Consider the following 19708-nt stretch of genomic DNA (forward strand, 5'->3'; position numbering starts at 1 on the left):
TAATTCTATCTATTCTATCTTTTTAACATTAATATTTTATTTAATCATGTATAAAATAATTACATAAATTAGAAACTATAACCATAATATCAGAATAGATAATTTATATATTTTGATACATAAAGTATATATTTTAACAGTAATTCTTTTTTGTCATTGTTCTCATCCATAACAGTTTCAATTTCTTTGGACTAACACTCCGATTTGGCTTGCTTTTGTTTAAAAATTAAAAAAAAAATCCCACTGCCAGATTTCTTAGTTACAGTGGGTCAATTAATTATTACATTTCAATAATATTTTCATGGAGCTTGTGATTGACTGTGCTCATGTTTGGAAAGCAGTACCAGCTTTTTCTCCTGACATATCAAGAAAGTCAACTTGATCTGTGCCATATGGTCATCTCAGTTTGCTGAGCTGATTACCTCAAAGTTAGGACTTTGAGTTTTGTTAAGTCTGGACTGCTGCTTTGAATTATTTCTCAGAGATCTGCTTTGCTTTGTTGACTGGAGGAATTAAGAGGATTAAGTGACTCTGCCTGTTAATGTTATGCGCCTGAAACAGGATGGAATATATGGAGTAGTTCATATGGGAAGAATTCTCTCATAGTTATGGGTATACAATGATTATTCAAGCTATGATATTATAAGTGTGTTTTCTAGGAGAAATAAATTATGACAAATATTTTAGGACTCTATGGAGACACATATGGTCATGCACACAATTTGGCATAATTGTTTTAGGTTGCTTTTTAAAAATGCAAGTAGGCCAAATTCTGAGCAAATATTAACTGGCATGGTCTCTGATTTCAGTGGAGCTTATGTCAGATTGGAGCATTTGAACATCTGTTCTAAGCTTTGGTAGGCAAGTGAATTTCTTATTCCACAGATAAAAAACCATCTATGTTTAGATTCAGCAAACCTCTTGATCTGCTGCTCTTCCTCATACAGAGCCAGCACCTCTGGGCCAGAAGGACCCCTGCAGAGAAGGGGCCACCATTGGTGTGGTGCTGCTGTCTCTCACCAAAGAACATGTGGATGGCCAGAAAGCTGCTGTTAAAGATCTCAACCTCACTTTCCACAGAGGTCAGATCACAGCACTCTTGGGACCTAATGGAGCTGGCAAGACAACAGTTATGTAAGTCTGTCATTTAATGCCATTACATCCCCTTGTGATCTCTGATGTGCTTCCTCACTTCCAAGAGTTTGTCAGCTCTTTCCTATGCTTTTGTTTTTGTTTTTTGTTCCCCCCCCCAATTAAATGTTTATTAAACTCCTTAAAGCTGGGTATGTCTAGCTGTAGAGCTGAAAACATCTCAGAGAAGTGGTTTTCTTTTTTCTGGAATCCCATGTGTACTACCATCAGACAGAGAAGGTGGATTTTTATCAGGTTTTGAGCTTTGTTCCCAGAGGTTCCAAAGGACTTCTTTCTCAGCAGTTGACTGGAAATGAAAACAACAAAATTAAAGTGACATTTAAAAAAGCCCCAATTAAGAAGTCCATATATTTCTGTTTTTATGGTAAGACTGATAAGTTTTAATAAACCAATGATGCAGGATGGGACCCAGTTAGGAATTATTCCTCAGCTAGAACACGCCTGTGAAAAAGAAAAAAGGGTCCATTTTATTTGGTTGAGAAAAAATTGATTTTATTCTGCAAGTAAGGAAATGAAGGATTGTTATGATTTTTCTTTCTTTTTTTTTTTTTTTTGTTTTTTTTTTTTTTTGTTTTTTTTTTTGTTTTTTTTTGTTTTTTTTTTTTGTTTTTTTTTGTTTTTTAAAAAGAAGCCCAAAACATTACTAGTGTTTACATAGCAGCAGTCAACTGAATTGGTGCTGCTCTGGATGCTAAATGCAAGTATGAGCCGTATACCACAGTCCTTACAGGTATTCTTGCTGAATTTTTTTTCTCTTTTCTTGTATCAGATCACTGTTAACTGGTCTGTATCCACCAAGCTCTGGCACTGTTATTATAAATGGAAAGGACATCCGTACTGATCTGGCTGCCATCAGGACAGAGCTTGGTGTCTGCCCCCAGTATGATGTCCTGTTCAACATATTAACAGTGCGAGAACATCTGCTGCTTTATGGATCAGTGAAGGCACCTGACTGGACAAAAGAACAGTTGAATCAGCAAGTCACTGGGTAAGTTTTGCTTTTGTTTGATGCAATCTGTCAAGCACACCAGTAGAGTCTATTACAAGCCACTCAAACAACAAAATGCTAAAGCAAAATTGCAAGAAGAAGGGAATGGAGACCACAGGTTTTCCGTGAGTTGTTGTCATGCTTCATGTCTTGAAATCGAGCCTTGAAAATAGGTTTCCTAGTTTCTAACCTCTAATTCAATGTAATTGTAGTGACTTTCAATTTTCAAAAACCTAGTATACAGAACCATCAATAAGCAAATGGACTGGAGTGGAGATGGTTAATCTGGTAGCTTCCTGCCTTACCTCACACCTTGCTGGAAAGGCATAAAGTAAACTATTGTGTGTTTGCCCTGAGTTTCCTGGTAAATTAACACTGAATTTATGTGTTTCTTATCTTGTATACTCTCACCTGCAGTAGAGGCAAGATTGGAAAAAGCAGGTCAAGACAGTGCTTGTTACAGTCTTTTTAAATAGGCTGTCATCTTTTTTTCTTTGTCTAATTCAGACTTTAAATATGTTCAAGAAATGAAGGAGTTTAAACACACAAAATCCAATAGGAAAAACAAACCTGGTATAGGTTTCCTGGTATAGGACTAGACCGTCTTTTTTTTTTTTTGCACCATGTATTTTAAATTGCTGGTAAGCCATCCATACAAGGTGAGATCTTGTTCACTAATAATCTACTGGATTTTGTGAATTTAACGAATAAAATGTATGTTCTTCTATTAATGTGGCTGTGTAAATAGTTTCTGCATACCTTCTGATTCATGATGGGCTGGACACTTCCATGGTTCAGTGGAAAAAATGCCAGGTTGCTGGAACTTATCCTTATGAATACACTGAGGCACATGCAGACACATTTTGTGGCAAAGTGTGTTTTACTTTTTAATACCTGTCATAAAAGCTTGTTTCAAAATTTTTATCTCGAAAATCTCTGGTGTGGGACAGGGAATTCTTTCTCTAGAGAGAGAAAAACTGTGGAACAACAAGGACAAACCAACACTAGTGTTTGGTTAAAATTTATGAAAAACAATATCCTGTATTTTATTATAGTTAGACTGCTGAATTTTAATTCCAGCAACAGTCTGTCATACTAATGGCACATGTGAATACCCAGGCCTCTGCAGGCCTTGCTACTAAGAAAAAAATAATTTTTTTAAAGGGAAATAAATGCTTTTCAATACTTTGGAGAAATTAGAAAAGTAACAAAACAATGAAACAAAATTAGCTTTTTATTTGTAAAGAAAAGATGGCTTCTAAACAGATTGAAAATAATTTTCTTATATATATCTATACAACAACTATAGAAACTTGTTTTCTTAAAATGAAAAATTCTGTCAAGGTAAATGGCATGGTTTACAGATTTCATATACTGTCAAAAACTGCATATAGTTGCAAAAACTGAAGCATTGATTTATGAAACTAAATGTCTTTGCCATGGTTTAAGGGTTTGCTGAAATCATGAAGCCAGCTGTTATACATTTTATTTGACTTAATTTCAAAGTTGTCTGTTCTATCCTGTACCATACTTATCCAGAATTTGTGTTTCAGGTGATCATGAGTGTTTATACCTGGTTAGCTAAAGCAATATTTTTTTTCTATTAATTTTTATCATCTGGTTTTATAATTGAATTGGGCAGAAGTAGTTGTTTTTTCCACTTTCCATTTACAGTCACTTTTCAGTAATTCAGCTATGAGTGGACACAGTGTGACTAGAAAAACTTCTTCAAAATTCATTCTGTTTCTGCACTCCTGTTTCAGAGCTCTGGAAGATGTGGATTTATCCCAACACCAGTACAAACCTGTTGGAGCTCTTTCTGGGGGAATGAAAAGGAGGCTGTCAATTGCCATCTCCTTTATTGGAAACTCAAAGACAGTTGTTCTAGATGAGCCCACAAGTGGAGTAGATCCATGTTCTCGCCGTAGCATCTGGGATGTTCTTCTAAAGTACAAAGCTGGTACAAAGTTCATACACATATTTTGCTGCTTATTTTCTTTTCTGGAATTCTGATTTAAGAAATTTAAACAGGATAGTCAGATAATTAGTACTGCTATACAGTACCTAAATAAATTCATTTCAGAGGTAACATTTAATAAAATTCCAGACACTAAAACAGCCAAGTGATATTACAAGAATTACCATCTATCTAACAAAAAAGATACCCAGTCTAACAAAGGTTAGAACTCTAGTTCTGCATCCTGTACTCAACTTTCTTTTCTCTTTTCTTTTTCTGTTACCTTCTCAATTATTTTCTGGTTTTCATTTCCCATTTTCCACTCATTAGTATATATAGTTGCATATATATTTCTAAAAAAAATAGACTCATCACTCAGTCTGCTACATTAATTTTTTCTAAGTGCCATAGGGTTAAAAACTGGAAGCAAACTCTTCAGCTAGTGAGCACTCAGTTATCTGTAATAACTCAGAGTGAATGTTCCATTGAAACAAACACTGCTGCTATGTTGTTTTAGGGAATCTCTTAAGTTCTTAAAAAAGCTTTACATTGTAATGGCTTAGTACTGCTTACAATGTGTAACAGAACACAGAGCAAGTTTAGACCAGAATTTAACTTTACCTCTGAATGAAAGTTTGGTTTGTGTCTTGCAATTAGGTTTTGAAGGGACCTGAAACAAGTTCCCTCTAAGGCTAACGGTCCCGTGTGAGAGCAAGAGGTGTTTCTCTAGAAACCAGGTTTTGTAGACATATACCAATGTTTCTGATGCAGGTTGCACACTGATCTTTACCACTCACCACCTTGATGAAGCAGAGGTTCTCAGTGATCACATTGCCATCCTGCAGCGTGGCCAGCTGAGGTGCTGTGGCTCCCCCTCCTATCTGAGAGAAAGATATGGCCAGGGACACAGCCTAACACTCATAAAAAAGGTATGCTAAAAATGATCTGTTCAGAATCTGTTAACAGTGCCTGCCAAATAATAGCTGTGAATATTCTAAGGGAGCTGCACGTCCCTGCCAGGAAATAATAGGTGTCACAGATTATTAGAGAGCCAGATTTTTATCAGCTTTCTGGTTGTTTTGGGTGGGTGCTATTATTCTTATTGTTATTAATTAATTAATTATTTAGAAGAACACAGTAACATCTTGGAAAAGGATGCATTTCAACTTTTATCTGAAAAGTGCTCTATTCCTTGTTTCTGGAAAGTAGTCTCTGCATCCCAGGTTTGATGCAGTATCATCAGTGGAAATTTTCCTGAATGAATTCTGCTCCTGAGTCCTATAGACCTGCTAACATGATTATCTTTCTTTCCTCGTAGCCCTCTGTGTTTGAAATCCAGGATCCTAAGCATATTGTTCAGGTCACATCTTTGGTACAGACTCACATCCCAGAAGCCTTCTTGAAAGAGAACAGTGGGACTGAGCTGACTTATGTGATTCCAGAAAATGCAGATAAGACCTCTTTTAATGGTCTTTTTCAGGCTTTAGATAAAAGCCTTCATCATCTACATGTGACTGGCTATGGCATTTCTGACACCACTTTGGAAGAGGTACTTTTAGTTTTTCTGTGTTACGTCATTTTCTTGGTTAAAGAATTCTGTATTACCTTCCTATGTTACTCTTGATTGTATCTTTCATATTGCACAACAGCTTCTTGTGAGAAGGATGTTTCATTAAAACAAACAAAAAACACCAAAAAAACCCAAAACAAAACAAAAACCCAAACAAAAAACATACACACACAAAAAAAAAAAAACCAAAAAAACAAAAAAACCCCACAACAACCCACCACACAAAAACCCAAAACAAAACACAAAAGACCTCAAGTAAAATTTACATTTTGTAGTTTTGCTGTACTGTACCTACTTTATTATGACTTATTTCCTGCTTCATGAATCCAATGTGAAGGCTGAGGAACTGTGTAACTCTTAAATGTTTGTTTCTACATTTACTGAAGGAAAATCTAATGTGTAATTGATTTAATGAGAAAAACTCTTGTCCTGAATCTCTAGCACTGGAATGAGCTTTGAACTTGCAAGGCTGCATGTTCTGTTCAGGTAGCTCTTGGGATGGAAAAAAAATTTGCTGTGTACTCTCTGACTTACAAAGTTCTAAAGTTTATGACTTAGCCAAACTGTGGTGAAATCCCTAAAGAGTATTTTGTGTGCCTAGAGAGGCAGACACTTAAATACATAAATGAACATGATCCTTTTACAAAAATATTTTTTTAACTCCTTCAAGTGATGATAAGAGAATATTGTCAGCATTTTTTTATTGCACAAAATACATTTATTTTTAACAATGACAATTCGTTCAGTATCATTTTGAGAAACTGATTTCTCCAGTGATTACCTATAATTAGACAAAGTTTGGCTGTTTTCTGCCAGAAAGTATAATACATATTAAAAAAAAAAACCTAAAAACTCCAACAAACCAACAAAAAAATCCACAACAAAAAATAATTAAATGCAAGCTCCTGTAGAATGATATATTTTTATATATATAGCAATAAACACTTAGTATAGAAAAGGGGTGCAGCCCTTCTTCCTCTTCTCTGGAAATGTACGGGATGCTATGATATATGAGTATGAGTACTGTGGTCCACTGGAACACAAGAACTCCCCTAGGAGAGATGCTCATCTTTCCTGGTGTTATGAAGATGATACCCTTCAAGGCCTGTCAGATACCACTTATGCTTTGCATTTTTCTTGCATGAGCTATGCGTATATGAATTATGGGTGAAGGTACATGAAACTGTATCAGCAGTTCTGGTTTTGTTTTGCAAGTTTAGAATTTTTCATCTTATATAATCTGTGGGAGAAGTATAAATAGAGTCCTGATAATGCACATAAACCTAAAATGACAATAGTTCATGAAATTTATTGAACCAATATGCAACCTTATGGAGCTGTGGTATCCTGATGTGGTCCTCTGAGAGTCATCTTTGGGACTATATTGATATGCCACATAGATTTTTAAGACCCTGCAGAAGCATAAAGGATCTGCTTTTGCACATTTCTTTTTAAACTGCAGTCCAAAGAGTGATCTACCAGCAAGTATGTGGTTTCCTTTGAACTTAAGCTTTACAGAACTGGGTTATTTATAAAGAAAAATAAATAATGTCTTCATTATAAATGGCAAGCATTTGCTATGGCAAAGCAGGGGAGAATGGGGAGCAAAAGAACCCAACATACCAGTTTAATAAACATTTTTTCATATTGGTATAGAGTGAATTATGGTCCTGCTATACAATTTTAAAAGGCAAGACAAAAGCTTATTGAAAAATTGTTATTTTCTTTCAAACGATATAGGGTAATTAGCATTCTATAAGAAAGAACACTGTTCACTGCCAAACTTTATAGTTTCTGAAGTAATGTATATCTTGAGAACTCTTTGTGATTACATCCCTGTACCATGGAACTTTCCAGAACTGGCATCTGTAAAGTAAATGAGGTGTTGTCACAGAATACACAGAAGCATTCCCAGTGTGCTTCATCTGTTATTCAGTTGAGAGCTTGCTTTTGGTTGTTTTCTGCAGGGGATATGAAAAAAAAAAAAAGCTTTAAAAGTGGTGTTAGATATTGATGTATCATTCTTCAGCTTGAAGACTTAATGCTTTAATTTGGGGTTCTTTCTATTATCTCTGCATCTCATCATTAGCTGTTGTTAGAACCTCAGTTCTCCATTTTCTTATCAAAAGCCTCTTTGCATTGGCAACTAAATGGATAGCACATAATAGTGCTATTTAGTCTATTATAACAATTCAATCTGGAAACAAAGGACTCTGACTTTAAAGGAATAAATGTGCTACGATTTTTATTTTATCCTTTCCTTTTGTTCTCTCATACATTCACCATTATTCTGTTTCAGTCTGAGGGACACTTGCATTCTCTAAAAATCCTACTCTTCCAGGGAAACCAGGCTTCCATTCTTTCTTCAAAGAAATCTTGAAGTCCTAACAAAATCAGTTCCTGACACTTTCAAATCTCATCAATAATATATTTGCTTCCTTTTAGTTTTCAAATATCTTTTCCAACAATTTGCATTTGTGTAATTTATAATGCTTGTAATCCAAAGAGTGTTAGTAGAACCAAAAGGAGGATAGAAGGGTGTTTAAATTAAGTGTATGCTGAGAGCTCTCTGGGAGATGATGTTGTACTTTCTGGCAACTCTAGAGGTTTCAAAGTTTATTGCTTTCTTGCTTTGAGGAGCAATCAAAACCACTGAAACATCTTTGCAAAATAAGATGTGTCAAAATATACATTAGTAGAGTACTACTGTTACGGTCCGAGGTAACATTAAAATTTATTTTTGTGTTAGATCCATGAAACAAAGTCCAACAGTGGATGGGTTGGGTGCAAGCAGCCTTTACGTAAATTACAGAGAAAGGCAAAAGAGGGAGAGAGGAAAAGAAGATATAAGAGAGAGTAGAGAAACTTGGAGAGAAAAAAGGGTAAGAAAGTGGGAAGAAGGAATATGAGAGTGAGAGAGAGAGCGAGAGAGAGAGCCACCACCAGGGGCACAGCTGTCCAGCAAGTTTCTTCAAGATGACAGCACACAGTTCTTATCTCTTTCTAGGCTCCACTCCCGGCTCCGTTCCAGCCCCCTCAGCCAGGTCCATCAGCATCAGAACAATCAAGGTGGCTTCCTCCACCCTGGCCAGGGTAATGATGCCTGGAGGGACATCCAAGCATTGAAGGCCCTCAGAAAAGGGGAGCAGTCTCCACCCAGCCCTTAGTTCTTAGTTCTCATCTCTTTCCAGGTGTCACCCTCTGCTCAGCTCTGGCCAGGCCGGGTCCTCCACCCCAGCCAGGGCAATTCACTTTAAAATTGTTCTTTTGAGACAATTTCAAGTCAGTGAGGTCAGACTCTCACAACTACTTTAAATTCTCTTCATTGAAATGACCAACGAGTTTGTCCCAAAACCTTCCAGGGAAAGCCATATATTTCATTTAAATATTTTAGCATTAAAACACTATGTAGCTTCTAATGAGATTCAGTTTCGTTGAGCGTACTTAAGCAGCATCTTGTTGTAGGTGTCCTCTAGTTGTACTCATCTATGGTATAATCATATTAATTTATTTTACTGTAGTATTTCTGTCTAGTCAGACATTATTCCTTGAGCAAAAAAAGCACATCCTATACATATGGAAAACCTGGTGGTTTAAAAGTAGCAGCCAGGGCAGTAGTTGCTGCTTGCAAGCAGGGCAGTCCTTCTCAGTGAGCAGTACAGCTACCTGTTCTTTCTATCGCCAAGAGTGACTGAGGTGGTCCTTCAGTGCCTGGTGTGGAGCAAGCTCACAGGTGAACATGATGGAATTGAGCAATGCTACTTCTTACCTATTTTAAGTACTTTTGTTAAAAGCATACAAATTTTCTTCCCGTGGCTTTGAGCTGCGCCAAGTATCTATCTCCCTCTGAGTGTGTGAATCCAAGTTTCACAGTCAGAAGTATTACCATTGTCTTGCTTGCAAAAATTCCTCAGCCAACAGTCATGCACAGTGAATGGCTCTAAGACTTTTTCTGCATCATTCTGTTAGTGAAACACACCTGTAACTACAGAAGGCTATGGCATGGACTGCCTGGAAGAAAATAAAAAAACCCAATGTGAATAAAAGATATAGTAGGAGGAAAATTGCTTCTATATAGGGAAGCTATTTAAAGCAAAATATGTCAGAGAATAATAGAATGATTTGGTTTGGAAGGGACCTTAAAAGATCACCTGATTCAAATCCCCCAGCCATAGGCCAGGACACCTCCTGGGATATGTAGGTTTAAAACTTTGAAAGGTCCATGGGATACTTTCCCTGGTGATGCTAAAGAATGCCAAATGTAAACATTTTCCAAGTGGGAAGTAAGTAAAAGGAAGGTTTTTTGGATTTCTGTATTTTGTTGATTCTTAACAGGGGTTCAAGTATGGAGCAGTAAGTATTTAGCACTGACATGCTCATAGAGGTCTGCCTGTCCTAGCAAAAAGATCTACAAGTACAGTTGGGAAAATGTTAAATATTGCTTCCATGTGATTCTAATTCCACATGCTGTTTACTTTTCAGGGACTTTTATATGGCTTTTAAATTACTTAATATGTTACCACTCACAATTTTGATTACTCTTTTGCAGGTGCCTGTTGCAAATTATCTGACAGAAAGCAATTCATGCAATTAACACTTTCCCACTGCAAAATACTTGGGGTACTCATGGGATTTGTGAGATACGAGGGCCCAGAAATGTTGCTAAAATATTAGTGGGTTTAGGTGATAAAGAGCTGTCTACAGGTGTTGGTTGGTTTTTTATTTTCCCTTCTTCATTTTCTCCTTCTCTCAACCACTTTGGTTTTCTGCCCTTTTTCATTTCAACTGAAGATGTTTTTAGCAATGATAATTAAGGTGTTCTGCAATGTTCTGCAATGAAGTGTAAAGGAAACTATCAGTGAAGCAGGCTTGGTTTTAAGATGCTGCACCAAAGGAGAAATTGGGAAGAAATCAGGGAGTTGCTCTCTAGGGCAGCTTAGGGGAGGTGCAGGAAATGTCTATTTCCTCAGGTTCCCCCACAGTCTGAACAAGTCCTTGGTCAGATATGGACTTGGAAGCCAAAGCAGAAATCAGGCAGGAATTACTAAGGCACGTAGGGAAGGGGATGCTCTTCTGAGTTCTAGAGGACACCTCCTCTTGTTGACTTAATCCAGTCCTTTAGGTATGGCAAGAACACATTTTTTCTTTGTCATGGTGTCTTATCCTGACTTTTCCAGATCTCTGTGTTTTGGATAGTACTCTGCTCATGACATTGTTAGGCTAATACCTCTTCTGTCCACATTATCCACATCATCATTAGACAAACTGTAATTTCTTCTTTACAATATGGTCCCTAATGATTCCCATTCTTAATGGTGTGTTTAAATGCTGCCTGGATAGTATGAAGAGGACTGGGCAATGCATCTGTCTTTCTGCCTTTTTAGCTGTATCAGAATAACGGTGTAAGAGAAGATGCAGTAAACATATATTAGGAAAATGCTTCATTTTTTTCTTTTTTTAGGGAACAGTTACATCCTCTTATCAAATGACATATCATGATTCAAGAAGAAAATATCAACCTGCAAACTCAGCAGGAATTTTGACACTGAACTGAATATATGCAGGCAACATGCACACTAGTGCAACCTTCATCCTAGCCAGAGAGGAGCAATTCCTCTGTGGTTTTAGTTGGTTCAGTTTAATTTAGTTTTGTTTGTTTGACAGAATTGGTGTGCAGAGGAGCCATCAGCAAGTGAGACCAAAGCAACAAATTAAAATATGGCTTTGGGCAGCTAGGATCTCTCTCCAGGGTCTAATATAGAAACGTCAGGAGGTATGAATTTCTTTTAACCTTGCACTTGTTAATTGCCAAAAGTGTTCCCTGAAGGCTGTCAGGTAACAAATGCAATCAGTGATGACTGTTAAATGGCAATTATATTGACTAAGCAAAGTGGGGTTTATGTCATGATCAGACCTGAGTGAGTCAAGTAATGTCTTTCCACAACTATAAAGTACTTTAAATTGATTGGCTTTTATTGTCTATTGTATGAGCTTCTTGGAAACAAGATTTTGTTGTTGTTGTTGTTATAACTGATATCAGGTTCTTTTGTGGGAATAAATAAGTAGTTTCTTAATAATTTCTGAAGGTTACACTGTAGTTGTAATCTAGGTCTTGTAGCTCTACCCAAACAGAGAAGAGAAAGCAAGACAAGAGAGAGAAAAATTTGGTTGTATTTTTGCTTTTTAATTAGAGATGCTTGTGGTAGCTGATTTTCTGTAATTCTTTTTTTTGTTCCTAGACCACTGTTTAAATTGCAGTTCAGGTTAAGATAAGAAAATGTTAATTTTATTTTTCATTTGAGCTTACAAGAGTGGTGTGAGTTTTAATAACTGACTCATGAAAGCTGTTCTAAGCTTCTTCAAGGCTGAGGGACTGACAAATGAAATACATCTCTGCTGAATTAAAATGACTTTATGTGGACAGAATCATGAAACAAGATTAAGCAAGAAGTAGTAGGCTGAGCACAAATCTACTTGGCGAACTATATATACCATTTAAATAGATCTCATGGTTATAAAGTTGGTCAGTTCTGCTCCGTTTCCTTTAAAATTTATCTTTAACTCCCTTGTTATGTGTGTCATCCTTCTTAGGAAGATAGAACCATAACAATTTTAATCTAGTGTAGATTTTTAGATTTTTACTGTTATACAAAAATAATTTCAGTTTTCTCACAGCGACTTTAGGTAGCAGTATCCTGTCATCTTTTCCCAGTCTGGGATATGCATGCTAATGATTTTGTTACAAATCATGCATTGTTGCCTAGTACTCCCCATAGGATTAGTTAGACCAGACTTTGGTGATGTTGACTGTGCCTGATGACTGTGTTGTCCTTTCATTGTCAAAGACAGATATTCTACTGTAAAATCTTTGCAGATAATACTGTGTGTGGGCCAACAATTCTTTGCATAGGTACTTTTGTATCTATTGGCGTTTATTCCTTTTCTCCAGGTTTACTCCACTGGACAGCTTGACTAATTTTATAGTTGTATTCTAGCAGGGTGGCTGAAGAAGCCTGTATTAATGTCTGACAATCTGGATAGTAATTTTTTAGAAACTAGATTCTAATTTTTTTTTTTTTTCCCTGTATCATGAAAGGTTTTTCTGAAGCTACTGCAGGAGTCAGAGAAGATGCCCTATGTCCCACAGGCAGCACACCTGGACCATACAAATGGTGCTGAATCAACCTGTAAGTAGAAAATTAGGTACCATGTGAAGCAGCTAAATTTATAAACATCACAAATATGCATATATGCAAACTTCCCAAAGCTGAGGAGTGCAGAGGCAAATGGAAAGTATTGCCTGTTACCATATGGTAAATTTTTTGAGAGTCTGATGTGATCTGCCTTGGCTTGTAGGTTTTATATGTCTATTGTCATTCACCTCTGTTTCACTTCACACTCATCTTCCCATCCTTCTACATCCTTCATACTTTCACTGCATCAGCATCAATGTACTGCTTCCTACCAGTATGTGGCAACCAATTACTCTCTCTCATTCATACTGATGGAGGATACATATTGCTGAGATATACCAGAGATACAAAAGCTGTAGTCTATTAGAAAGGTATATTAATCTTGACCCATTCACAAAAAAACCTCCCCAAAATTAAATCTGTTTCCCTCCTTAGCAGAAGATCGTTTGGGCTCTCAAGTGACATGTTATTTCAGGTTCTATTTTAAAACAAGCTGCTTTGTGCTTTCTATTTTACTGGATTGAAAGCCTGGGAGGAGGTCCTTGTTGACGTTTCTGAATGCTGAAGGCTGCTTGTTTTTCTTAAAACTTCTTCTTACAAGTCACTAATGTGATACCTTGCCAAGTGCAAGATTCAAGTTCTTTATTAGCAATGCCCACCAAGCTCATCAATATTTTCTTTTTGTACCTGGGATTCTTATGCTTCTACGCTTACTATGTTTCTTCTGTTTTATTATTTATATCTAGATTACAAACTTCTTTGGTCAGATGTCAAACATTTTGTTCTATATGCATCTTTTTTGTATTGTTTCCATAGAACAGAAGCACAAGAGAGGTCCTGGTCTGTGACTAAGGACCTTAATTATTACAGTAATGGAAATAATAATTTTGAAAAAATTATTTGTTAAGATAAATTAAATTGGATCTGCCAGTAATGAGTAATTGGTGCCAAGAACTTTGGACCAAGATGAGACACTTTCCCATAAAGTGCAGAACTTTTGAGGAGTTTTTTTGATGGACTATTTCAGTCCCTGTTGAATCATTGAAGATGTAACTGTGTAACAAAAAATCCTGACTAAGAAAACAAAATATTGACCCCTGTGAGTGGTGACAACAAGTCTTCCATTGAGAATATAGCTTTGAATATCCCCTTATTTCATAAACATCAGTTGTGTATTTCTTCAAGGCTCAGCTAGGACATGCAAACCAATTTCAAATCAAAACAGCCTGTCTTCTCCACACATTTTTCATTAAAGAGTGAGATTTACAGTTCTTAAAGTAATGAAAACAGAGTATGCTTTACCTAAGAACTCGGTATCTTACCATCCACATTTCAAAACACATAACTTAGTATTTGTTCAAGTTATTACATTAATAAAGAATCTAGTAATCAGAGGCTGTAATTTTCAGTCTGATATATTATAGCAAGAAAATATGATGATAGTACCATTTCTTTGGGGATAAGAATACTGCAAAGCTGTAATTCATTGCAGATGACTGTCATTCATCATTAAGAACAGCTGTGAAGTGTAGGCATAAGGGATCTGGGAAATGGTCATGAAAGGTATCTGTCACTGTCAAAGCTAACCAGAATACTCTATGGGCAATAACTTGACCTGTATAATTTTGTCTTTGAAAGCAGATTCAAAGGCAGTAAAACTTTCTTTTGTCAAAGTAGTGAAATGAATTTTCAAAATCCCCTGAAGCAAACAGCTGCGTTATTGAGATCACAGAATGCTGCTGTTTGATTTGTAAAAGAAGTTGGAGTAGAGAGATGCTCTGACAAAACATGGCTATAAGCACAAGAAGAGGTATTGGCTATCCTTTAGTGGTACTGAGCCCTTGAGGCAACAGGATTGTGTAGAAACCAAAATGGAAATCTCTTGTCTCCCAGAGCAGGAGGTATAGTGGAGCAGAATGATTGTCCCTTCTTAAATGACCCTGCAGAAAATCAGTACAAGATTTAGACTGATGTCCAATGCCAGAGCCAGGCAGGACACATAACTTCAGCAAACTATGACAGGATCTCACTGAAGCTGGAACTTTGATAATTTCTAGTTATGTTTTACAGTTTGTTGTTGTAATGGGTCTGGCTGGAATAGAGTGAGAAGTTTTGCAGTGTCAAGGCTTTATGTTTTCCCTATTCTGCCTCCGCTCCCTGTGGGGACTGTGGTGAGGATGAGCAAGAATCTAGGAGGTTACATGTCCTGGACAGATGAGCCAAATTGACCAGAGAGTTACTCAGTGCCATATAGTGTTATGCTCAGCAATAAAAACCGAGGGGAGAATATTTTTGGGGAGGCAGATATTGCTACCAGACTGGCTGAGCATCAGTCTGCTTGTGGGAGGTGGTGTGGTGGTGAATTATTGCCTTTGCATTGCTTGTTCTTTTTTTTTTTTTCCCCCTACACTTAAACTCTTTTCATCTTGACCCACAAGTTTTCCTGCCTTCCCTCTTTTTCTGTCCCGCATCCTGCTGGAGCAGGGGGAACGTGACCAAGCTTAGCTGCTCACCAGGTTTGACACAAAACACTATCATAAAAAACCCCCTCAGAATTATTTGACTCTTTCTAAATGCAAATATTAGAGATAAGTATTGGTCCATTAGCTAAATTAATTGTAAGAGTTTCAATATGGGTAACTTTAAAAATATAAAGCACACTGTAATTTCTAGTGGTTTAAGTTTCCTTTTGGAAGATTTACTTATAATTTTTGGTCTTATTCCAATTTAAAAAATGTGGTAAAACTCACTTTTTGGTGAGAACAGGTAGGATTTTGTTCTTAAATCAGGGGACCCTATGTTTGCAGGCATAATATGCGTGTATCATAATGGAGATGCATAATTAATTTCTACACAGCAGGGGCACATGATTCATGGTTATTGTTTTGTATACATGTATACAGGATATGCAGAAAAAAGGTTAGACTGAGTTGACAGTGACTGCCTGACCAGATCATTAGAGCTAAATAGCCTTGAGAAAATGGAGAAACCAACTCTATGAAATCCAATAAAATTATTAGAAAGCCCAGCAGGCAGTATACGTAGAAAAATAATCAGGAGAGGTAAGAAGAAATCTAATGGGTGACTAGCTAACCATGGATACATAACAAAATAATCTGGAATTTTTTCAGAAATGTATAAAGGCAGAAATTAGGCTAAAGAGTGTGCTCATTGAGTTGATGAGGGACCAGTACTGCAGAATTACAATATTCAGATACCTTGCTGAAGACCCAAATTAATTAATTTTTGTAGCATTCAGCATCTCAGAAATGTCTGGGAGACACCAGCTTTGTATCTAATCTCTTGTGGAAGTAAAATGCAGTTGGAACCTAAGGAATAATGAAACTAAACTGTAGAAAATTCAAAAGGGCTTATATTATATGCACTATATTTTTTGCATGGTGATACAAAACATTTGAGATTCATTTCCATAAAACATTAAGGAGACAAAGATAGTGGTACTACAATTTGAAAAGTCAAAATAAAGTTATTTGTGCATATATAGTATGAATATTTTAATATAATATGATTATAATACAATTTTTTGTATATATAATATGCATAGTTATAACAACAGAAGTGCTATTAAAGTTTATATGTCTTTGGACTTCTTGGATGTTAGCCACTGAAAACACTGGAGTAGAAATAGGTTTATGCATTACTAATTTTTATGGTTGCTTAAACCTTTCTTCGAAGCATCTGGTGTCAAGAATTTTGAAGGATATTGGGCAAATTTTACATTGCTTCTATTAAAATTGAAGAGATCAACAATATACAATACTTCTAAAGCACATCTGAGACTAATTTAGTTAAGAAACTGTAGCTAAAAAAAAGGAGTCATTAATAACATAACATCAATCTGGAGAGGTTTCAGTGAATTTTCACTGAGTTTCAACTATCTCTGCCTTTTGATTTGTCTCATCAGTGATACTGAAGCAAATATAACCTTTGTTTAAAAAAACAAAAAAGAAAAAAGTAACTGTTGCAAAGGACTGGAAGAATGATATTGAGTTAGACTGAATAGACTCCTAAAGAGTTAGAGCACTTGAAAAACTGAATAAGATGTGTTTTAATTAAGCCAAATTCTCAGAAAATCTAGGTTATGGAAGGTTTTAACATATTTTATTATTGATAGTATTATTGTTATTAATAATAATGAAATAATGTCCTGGAAAACACTGGCTTTGAAAGTTACCCACTAATCCTGGTGAAAAAAGCATCTTAAGACAGTATGGCTATGATGATTTATGTTTCAATATAATGTAGGAAAGGACATAAAGAGGTTATTTAGACTATCAGTACAAAATTGATGAGGCTGATGCTACAATTCTATGTACAATTTTTATGTCTGTGTTTTTAAGTTTGAATATCTTTAGGAAAATTTGAGAATCTTTCAGGGAACAGAGAAGAGTTAATATTGGAGGCTGAAAGTGTGGTCCTTATAAAAACACCATCAGGGCTCTGTCGATGTAGTTTTCCAGAAGGAACACAGAGAAGTGGAAAAGCTCATTTATTTATTTAATGGGTAGAGAATACCATCTGTTAAGGTATATAGAATATTTTGAACATTCTCTTTCCAACAACCTGCCCTTGCCTTCACCAACATTGTTTGTCATCTTAGTTTTTAGTAGTGCTTTTTTTCAGAAGTGAAATAATTTGGAGTGTCATCCACTATACTCATAAATTTCTTTTATCAAAGAACTTGAATGGTTGTGGGTGCATTAGTAATGGTTTCTTTATCTAAATGCAATTGTTAGAATGTGAACTTTCTTAACAGCTTGAAAACCAAGAGATCAAATTGTCTCAGAGTTGTAGCTCTTATGCCTTTGTTTTTTTTCTTGCATAGAGAAGGTATATTTCTTCAATACAGTATATTTTTTCCTGTTTTTCCTCAGACCTGCTAGTGGTCCCTTCTGCCTCTCTCCAACCTTTACTTCCCACTGTAGGATTTCCTTTTGTTTTCATTCCTGTATTTTGTGGGGCCTTCTACAGCAGCTGCATGCAGGGAAAAGGTGCTGACAGCCTTTACAGTCTTTCCTGATATTTTTAACATCCTGTCTTTTAATGTCATATTCTGGAGTTATTTTCTCTACTCTGCAGGGCTGCTTGTCTTCCATTTCTTGTTGTAATGATTCCTAAGTAATTTTTACACACAGAAAAGAAAGAGGGAAAATGAAAGAATAGAAGAGAAGTAAAACTCCTTCAGAGAATAAATAAGATCAGGCAGACAGGATCCTGTGTTCAGTTATTGTTTTTGAGAATGACCTGCTTGATTTTTTTTGGAGGTATTCCACTTCTTTGACATTTACAACATCTTCAAAAATCCATATTCAGTAGATAAAGTGATCATGTGTTCTGTGAAAAAGAACCAAAACCTAAAAAGCAATGGATTGTCTGGTGTAACAATAAGGTGGCTTTTGATACACCTATACAAATATTTTCTTCCTACCTTAAATAGTGAAATCCTTTTTTTTTTTTTTGGCTTATGCACTTCCTGTTTTCCAAAGATAACATTTACTTCTCACATTCAAGATGAAATGATTATTTCTCTCCCTCAAATATGGGGCATATATGTCAAAAGTGAATTTATTTCACTTTTGTATATAAAGTAAATTCTGGTCGTACTTTGCCTTGCATTAATTTAAGGGTGGGTTTTATATTTGATAGATTTTTTCCAAGTTTTTCTGTATGTGTATATATTTATAATTTTTTTTATACAAAGATGGTGTATATAGATGTACATGAAGGCACAAAAATATTTTAAATCATACGTTTGCTTTGTTAATGCTGTTGCACCATCAAAACCAGATACTTTAGTTTCAGTTATGTAAGTAAATTGATGTAAATGGTCAGTTTTTTGAAAGTTATGCTTACCAAGATTAAGTATACTTACTTTTCATCCTGAAATGGAACATTGCTTAGGGATAAGGCTTCAAGGAGTCTTAGTATCTTTCTTCAGCTAATGAGTAAATACTGTAGACATGTAGAAAGCTGTGTTAGCAAGGCTGTATTTCAGATTGATATTTCCATTTGAAGACAGATATTTATGTGTCCATTGCCTTCTCAAAAGTAGGCATGGTAGGAATTGGTGAAATTCTCTCTTTTTTGTCACAAAAACATTTCTTTTGTGTTTCAAAAGCCCGCAAAAACATTATCAGTAGTGGCACATCTGTTTTCTCCATACTAGCAACATTCTGCAGGACTACAAGTTGTTTCTCAGAGCTAACAAAAATTTTTTTTAGGAGTTACAGGGACAAGATCCAAAGCAGATTCAGTATGAAAGGCAGCACGCAGAGCAGCCAGCACTTAGGACTGTATTTGGCTGTGCTAAGTGTATATGTGTATAAAGTTATGTAGGTCACAAGCTGACACCTTGATAAGATTTGTATATTGCACTGTTGTCAGTTAATTTCTCATTTGAAATATATGTGGGACTTTATAATACATAAATGGGGTGATGGACTGGCTCTATTTTTGTGGTTTATCTAGGTTACCGTATTCATTGGAGGCATTAGAAAAAATGGAATGTTAATTCTGTTAATCAAAGTCTGCTTAATACCTTGTAGCTGTTTAATACCACTATTTATGAGATACCAGAGTACCTGAGGAGAGAGATTATTCACCAAATACATTTTTCATTTGTTTGCTTTAGCTGTGGGTCTGAATAAAACATGCCTCCTGCAGAACTCATCTTTTAGTTTTGAGTTGTTTCCCTGCACAAACTCTGTTATTATTATGTTGTTAATAGAATAATGTATTATGGAAGTTTAAATATTTTAAAACCAAATATTTTTTATTCATATTAAGCTAGTACTTTCACGGATTGTAAAAGTTAAAGCAGTCAAGAA

At 35.9% G+C, this 19708-nt stretch overlaps 1 protein-coding gene and 1 long non-coding RNA gene across 2 annotated transcripts in view; both read left to right on the plus strand.

The window, feature by feature from the left end:
* The window catches only part of LOC139793726 (uncharacterized), a 329041-nt gene that overhangs the window by 163985 nt on the left and 145348 nt on the right, over positions 1–19708 (plus strand). The window lies entirely within an intron of this gene.
* The window catches only part of ABCA13 (ATP binding cassette subfamily A member 13), a 139420-nt gene that overhangs the window by 54744 nt on the left and 64968 nt on the right, over positions 1–19708 (plus strand). Inside the window, exons 11-14 of the mRNA XM_071738686.1 lie at positions 948–1134; positions 1922–2140; positions 3904–4100; positions 4869–5026. Of these exons, the coding sequence (XP_071594787.1) occupies positions 948–1134; positions 1922–2140; positions 3904–4100; positions 4869–5026 (761 nt within the window). The remainder of the gene's footprint in view (positions 1–947; positions 1135–1921; positions 2141–3903; positions 4101–4868; positions 5027–19708) is intronic.

Source organism: Heliangelus exortis, chromosome 2 (assembly GCF_036169615.1).
Source record: "Heliangelus exortis chromosome 2, bHelExo1.hap1, whole genome shotgun sequence".
NCBI classification, from domain to species: domain Eukaryota; kingdom Metazoa; phylum Chordata; class Aves; order Apodiformes; family Trochilidae; genus Heliangelus; species Heliangelus exortis.